Source organism: Micropterus dolomieu, linkage group LG07, assembly GCF_021292245.1.
Source record: "Micropterus dolomieu isolate WLL.071019.BEF.003 ecotype Adirondacks linkage group LG07, ASM2129224v1, whole genome shotgun sequence".
Classification (NCBI taxonomy): domain Eukaryota; kingdom Metazoa; phylum Chordata; class Actinopteri; order Centrarchiformes; family Centrarchidae; genus Micropterus; species Micropterus dolomieu.
Genome location: NC_060156.1, coordinates 31772333 through 31779978, shown reverse-complemented (window position 1 = coordinate 31779978; position 7646 = coordinate 31772333). Strand labels below are relative to the sequence as shown.

The window sequence follows — 7646 nt, the reverse complement described above, 5'->3', positions numbered from 1 at the left end:
ATCTGTGCCTTGCCACAATTCTGTCTCTGAGCTCTTCAGGCAGTTCCTTTGACCTCATGATTCTCATTTGCTCTGACATGCACTGTGAGCTGTAAGGTCTTATATAGACAGGTGTGTGGCTTTCCTAATCAAGTCCAATCAGTATAATCAAACACAGCTGGACTCAAATGAAGGTGTAGAACCATCTCAAGGATGATCAGAAGAAATAGACAGCACCTGAGTTAAATATGAGTGTCACGGCAAAGGGTCTGAATACTTATGACCATGTGATATTTCAGATTTTCTTTTTTAATAAATTTGCAAAAATTTCTACATTTCTGTTTTTTTCTGTCAAGATGGGGTGCTGAGTGTACATTACTGAGAAATAAAATGAACTTTTTTGATTTTTGGAAAATGGCTGCAATGAAACAAAGAGTGAAAAATTTAAAGGGGTCTGAATACTTTCCGTACCCACTGTATTTATCATATTTTGACTCTTACAATGGGCCCAATACTGCTATCAGACAGAACCCTCAAAAAACACTCATTTGTTTCCCTTAATATTTAGTGTCAAACCGAGTTTTTGATCTGATTGTGAATGAATTACTCACATGTCCACACAAGTAAATCACAGTCTGTTTAAGTCTCAGTATGACTGATGGATATGTAAACTAGGCCTGCACAAAATGAGGAAAATCTGACATGTGCAACATTGTTAAATATTGCTATGACAATATGACTTGAAATAAATGAACAGATAATGAAGTGTGCATATTACAGAACAGGATTAGAACTGAATATTTAAAATAGGTAGGTAGATTTAGTTTGTCACAATACAACAGGTTATAGTGTGAAATTGAGTTTTCTAACCCCCTTCTGCTACATAGCAGACAATATAGATTAATACAGAAGCAATTATGAAAAATGGTAAACAGAAATAAACTATCATCAGGGGAGCAGTGCTGAGGATGAATTAGAGTTTAAGAGTCCGATAGCTTGGGGGGTTAAAAGCTGCTCTGCAGTCTGGTGGTGCGGCAGCAGAAACTTCTCTCTTCCCAGAAGGCAGCAGGGTGAACAGGCTGTGGCTGGCTGGGTGCTGTCCTTTAGTATCCTTATATAATATATTCCTAACATCAAAATACCGAGTTAGAAAGAATGAAGAACTCAGACATCAGTCAGTAAGGGGGTCTTTAGCCACTGGGCCAGTTTGAAATTGTGTTTCAGTGCCATCCCTAAAGAACATTAGTTACTTATTCATCGAGTTTCAGGCACTTTTGTGTTATTCGCGCATGTTCATATCACGATGATGATGAAAAAACAATTTGTCAGCACCAATAGAATCTGTGTGGTTCATTCTTTCATTAATTCGTTTCAAAACCAAAAAACAAGTCGTGTTTTGGTTTTTCTGTTTTAAACCCATAAAATATTGATTTTAATATTTAATGAGTCCGATTAGTGTAGCTTTGTGTGTTACACTTGATAAACCTGCAGCAGATACATTTGGGCGAGGACGGTGCCTGATTAAATGTAATTAAGATGAGCTTAAACATCAACATAGGTGGGTTTTTAGTTTGCAAAACAGGAGGCTCACCGTTCAGTTTGTAACTCACTAGCAACACCTCAGAAGTTATAATCCTCCGTTTTTTAAGATTTCTTCAGTATCAAATTAATTCAGTGATAGTTGTCAGTACATCCAATGGTACACAGCAAACATGAACTGTTATTAGTTAATTAGGCGAGTTGTATATTAACGAATCATACACGGATTAAAAGGTTCGGTAATTTTTGTTCAGCTTCTCTACACTGTTTCCACCCGACCTTTATTTTCTTCATGAGATGGAAGAATTTAGAAAGTTTGGCGGCGCTGCGGAGAGCCTCCAGCTGCAGTAGGCACATGGATTAGGCTATGTCTAAAACAGGAGCATCAAACTTCATCCAGCCAGGGGAACGACCACTGACTGTCCAGTGCGCCGGTTCCACTGGCAACACAACACATATTAGATCTATTGGTTAGGGAGCGGGACACTGTAGTGTACAGGGCGAGGGAGAGGAGTTCACGGGAGCGAGCCGGTGCGCTGTGGGCGGTCAGTGATCATTCTCTCTGGTTGGATGAAGCCCTACCATAGACTGTATATAGCCCAATGCAGACCACAGCTGTTGCAAACAACAGGCGCACGTGTAGGTTTCAGTTATGGGTTTAAAACAGAAAAACAAAACAGATGTCTGTTTTTTTTTTTTTTTTTTCTTTACTGTTTTTCCGTTTTGGTTTTAAAACCAAGAAACGACTTGGTTTTTTTGTTTGGTTTTGAAACGAAATAATGAAAGAACGAACCATACATGGATTCAATAGAAACCAGTGCATTACTGGTCTTGTTTATGAACACATCTGGACCAGTAAGTCAGTGTAACACGCTGGACGATATGACTTCTCTCAGGCCTTGCGTGCTATCATTTCTTTTACCTCTCACTTTTGGAAAAGGCAACAACCCACAGAGAGTTTTAGCTTTAAAATAATCGTTTTCTTCGCTGAATACCTGTAATGTGGAATAAGAATTGTGTCACCACTGCTACTCTAACTTGTGGTGTTCAGTAATGTTGATGATGAAGAAATGTGTGTCTGGGTTTATGTGTGGACCCCTCTCTTCTCCGCAGACCAGCTGATCTCAGCCGTGTTGTGCTTGTTGGTGATGTCTGCTGTGGTTGTTGTGGCCCTGCTGATCAGTACTGGGTTCATCTGTCTGATGGGGAGGCCTCTGCCACTGGTCCTGGTAAGTAATACTTAGAAGTCATTGTTGAAATTAGTGGGTAGTGGAGACGAGCAGTACTTATGGTAGCAGTTCCTCAGAGGCACCCGGGCTGTTGATAGTTAACTCATTTGTGATTAACAGCTTTTAATAAGCATGTTTTTAAATTCATCAAAGATTGACTATTAGTGGACTTAAAACTTCTGAACATTATATAATCACATAAGGGACCAGGTTTAGATCTGGAAAAGAGCTTTTAAAATAAAACAATCTCTTGTGGTAGTTTAGCATGATCAAGTTTCCCATGTATGACCATTATGCATTCGTTCATTTTCCGTACAATAAATCGGCTGTTGTAGTGTGACAGCAAGCAGTTCACACTGTATGTTTTCTGAGTAAAGTTACAGGAATGAACTGCAGGTGGACTGTTGATGTACTGAGTTTGTCTTTGATAAGGTTGGACTGATCTGCCAGTGGTGGTATAGACATTAGTTGATCAAAAAATGATAAGACAACACAGACATGAAAAAATAGACAATACCATGTTGATGCCATGCCACGAGATGGAAAAAGCCTACCTCTTTTAACAAGGAGCACCAAATCCATGGTTCTGTTCAGACCTCAGTAGACAGCGCTGCAGAGATTTTTCAGTATTTTTCCGTTTAGATTTTATGGGAAAGCAGAGGGAAACTTGATTGATGAAAATGACCTAATCGTGAATGCAGGGTGAGTTAACTTTTAGCTTTGGTTTGTCTCTGACTGGCTAACAGCTTGTAAACTGAAGCTGTCAGTGTTAGCTGCTCTTGTAAAAACACTCCACAGTGTTCTGCTGCTGTGTGTCTGCAGACTCTATTCATCTGTCATCAGTGACGTGGTTATTTGATTAATTTTAAGTTATGCTACCATTGTCATTATTCTAATGTGCTTCATCACGATGATTGAATAAAGTATTTAGTTATTGATTAGACATGTTTTTGATATTTATTTTGGATAAATTGGTATGTTAATTGAGTAATAGGCAAATTATTTATTTTTTATAATACACAAAATTTGTCGTTTGGTTAATCGACTGAAATAAAAACGAGGCTTTACAAATACACGGTCATATTAGCAGAAACTTGATCACAACTCAGGTCTGTGTCTTTTGTTGCTTAAAACATCTGCTTTAATAAAATAGACAAACAGAGGGTGCCTGATGGCATTGTTTGAGGGTGAGCAGTGTAGGCTACAAACAGGGAAACGGAGATCTGTGTAAGTAGGCTACATGAGACCCTCAGAAGGAGGAGACACTGCTGGTAGTATCACCAGCTGGTCAGTAGCTTTGTCTTAATGATGGTCGGTTTAAGGTTTATTTTATGGTGAGTCGAGGACAATCCAAGCAACTGTAAACTTCCGTCAGCACAACTGGGGACCCGTTTCTCCATTCATTTGATTGGACAATGGAAAAAACGCGAATTATGTAGAGCGCTTTTTGAATTTTTTTCCTGTGCGCTCAGAGCACTCCTTCAAAAACGCAAGGCGTGAAACGTGAAGCGCCCAGGGCGCATAAACGGCACGCAGAACGCTCACTGACAATTGAATACAATTTTAAAAAAGGTGGCTCTTACTACATAAACACGTTCTGTCTGGTCTGGACCATAGACTTTATATAAAAATGGTCTGGACTGAAGGTGCGAACGTAGCAGAAGGTCTCTGTTTGAGTGGCCCCTGAGCTGCTAAAGGACCCCTCTCTCTTTGCATCAGAAACTCACTGAAGGATCAGTGTCTCTCTGCCTGATGCGCTGTGGGTCAAGACAATTAAACTGTGGTAGTGGGCGGCGTGTCTGTGAGATGAGCATGACCACTGTGACATTTTCACTTGATCGCTCCTCTTGTTGGATTTCTGCTCAACTCTCATTGTAAATGATTCACTGGGCGCATCAATCGCTTCCTGTCTAAAAAGGTGCGAGCTAGCTTTGAAAACTGCCCAGACTGTTGACCGTAGTAGTAGATAGTAGTAGTAGAGACCACTGATCAAAGTAGTTAAAGCCATTATCAGTCTATTAAAATCAGTGACCGATCGATCAGAGCACCCTTACCTTGGGTAGCAGAACGTGGGAGGCCGAGGGGTGCCAGTGGTAATCGGAGCACTGGGGGCTGTGACCCCCAAACTGGGAGAGTGGCTACAGCAGATTCCAGGTAAAACATCAGAGGTCTCTGTCCAGAAGAGTGCAGTCCTAGGAACAGCTAAGATACTGCGCAGAACCCTCAAATTAACCCTTTTTTTACTGTATATTTTCAAGTTTGTGAATATTGTTACTAAGCACTTTGTTACTATTAAGTTATTTTTACACAAGATACTGATCACATGGGTCTCATAAAGAGGTGTGTAAAGATAATTTATAAAATTGATTGTGATTAATAATAATTATGCTGCTGTACTGCCACAGTATTTTTAAATGGGTCTGCCGTGTTAAGATGAAATACTGAATGGCTGTGCCACTGAACAAATGAACCTGAAAAAGAAAGGGGGGGTGACACTTTGTAAAGTGAGACCATTATTCAGTTGGTAGTCACCAGTATCTTTGGAAACTTTCCATTCATATCAGCCATTGGCTTTGTGTGATTGCAGCGTGCTGGGATAGAAGAGCTGTTGGGGCTGTGGGCGTCAGTTACAGTTAACCTTTTATTATTTGTGGTGTTTGGCTCATGCGAGGGGGATTTGAACATGATTTTTTGTTAAATAAAGCGTGGTTTCATGTTCCATTATTAATTGGCTTCAGTCAGCCAGACTGCCAGCACGATATAGAGGGGGTTTCCCTTCACGCAGGACTTGGATGTGGCCAATAAATGAAATGTGAATATTGAAAGTGACTTGAGGCTACTGGTTGCTCACCAACAGCAGCTTCTTTTCCAGAACACTGTTGCGCACCCAGCTCTCACTTCCTTTAATGTGATTCAGCAGCATTTCCAGTGGTGGGAGACATGTTCATGTACAGCTTCATTTTTGTTAAATGTCACACACATACACGCGAGCAACTGATGCGTTGAAGTCAGGCTTTGATGACAGCTGCTGAAGAGTTTTTGAACTAGACATGGAATCCCTGCTAGGTCAGCTCTGTTACTTTGTGACAAATAAATAACTGAACAATCAAGTGGTAATGATTTGTTCAAAAGATGCTATCCCCACTGCCATTTTGTTGAAGCCTACAATTTAAAAGGAAAAGCAGTGTGGTGCATTTTTCATTTCAAGTGTTACTAGACAACGACCTACTCACCTGTCCTTAGGCTAAACCTGAATTTTCTGTGTGGTGCACTAACCGTGAATCAGTGCACTGCGTGGAACCTTACAGTCAAATAAGATTTTAAGGAGGTGGTATTCTGCTTTTTGGCTTTTCCCCTCTCCTTTATTGAGTTATTTCTCTTTTTTGTGCATGTAACAGATTTGCAAAGTGAAAAAGCCCAAAGTCCAGCCCAAAGGGAGTTCCCATCTCCCACAGAAAACTCTGCTCTGAACCGCTTGAAAACAGCTCGTTGAACGTGAAAACACGACAGACTGCTGATTGGTCAGAGAGAATATTCACTATTCACTGCATCATCATTGCTGCACCAGACAGAGGCCAGCAACAGAAAGGTTTATATTTTACAGTTTGCTGCGGGGGAAGCCTGCTGGCCGGCCAGCCGCCCGCTCACAGAGCCCTCTGCTCCCGCCGTCACACAGACCGCTGCAGCAACAACGGCAGAGGAAAACACAGCTGGAAGCTTTTCATATCTTATCTGTCTTTACATTCTGAACGTTTTAACTTCAAAAAGAGAAAGCTGTGTGGATCGCTGGTGTGTGGCGTCGCTATGACTACAAGCTGCTGTTAGGTTACAGTCGCAGTCTGAAGCGGCTTTGATCTGGATCACACTACCTTGTGTCTTACGACCCGCCCTTCTCTGCTTCTGATTGGCTAGTAGTCTTTACCTGGAAACGGCGCATGTGCAACTCCCAACAAAGATTTTGTACAAGTAAGATGCATCACTCTGTAGCTCAAAAGCGGAGCGTACAACACACAGGGTGAAAAGAGGAGCTGCAGCAATGTGCAGTATGAGGAAAATATGGTGTTTTTTGAAAATTAAACCATGTAAACCTGTTCTGGTACAACCCCTAAATAGGATTTTGAACCTGAAAATGAGCATAATACCGCCTCTTTAAATAGTAAATAAACTAGAAAATCAGCACGTGGCAGGCCGCCACAAATAAATCCTTGTATCAGAAACACTTTTAACATATATTGAAAATGTGTGTCACCTTTTAAGTGCGCTGAGGTGGAAGACTGAACTGAAAACACTTGTGATCAGGCAGAAGGCCACAAACGTGAACTTTGACTCCTCTGCACAGCCTTAAGCAGAGACACAGTCCAAACAGAGCTGAGGTGTCTCTGAGCAGGGGGGACAGAGACAGCAGGAAGGGCTACCGGTACATTCAGAGTCAATTAGGGCTGAACGATTTTGGAAAATAATCTAATTGCGATTTTTTTTTTTTTTACCAATATTGCAATTTAATATGCGATTAATTTTTAAGCTCTTTACCTTCTGTGTTAGTCAAAATGGACAAGCAGTAAATCAGTGTATAGTGTGACCAACACAATATTGGATAGATAGAACTACACTGTTCTTCCTTGTGTTATGATGAATTAAGTAGAATTATTATGAGCAATGGTGGAGAAGAAGTATCAGATTATAATAATATGAGATAAGATAATTTGAGTAAAGTCATGACATGAAATGATATAATATCATCAGGTCAGCCTACCTATACAGACCACAAGAAAAACACAGTTCACCACAGTGTGTGACAGTAAGCGCTCCATACAAAACTCACAGTTCAACCACTAATTAATGCTACCTTATCTCAGTTCAAATCTCCCAGGAGTCCATCTTTCTGTATCCCAGTAAGCA

General features: G+C 40.7%; 1 protein-coding gene across 1 annotated transcript in view; it reads left to right on the top strand.

Moving 5' to 3' along the window:
- LOC123973521 overlaps positions 1–7646 on the top strand; it is an 18623-nt gene that overhangs the window by 7282 nt on the left and 3695 nt on the right. Inside the window, exon 7 of the mRNA XM_046053621.1 lies at positions 2632–2747. Within this exon, the coding sequence (XP_045909577.1) occupies positions 2632–2747 (116 nt within the window). The remainder of the gene's footprint in view (positions 1–2631; positions 2748–7646) is intronic.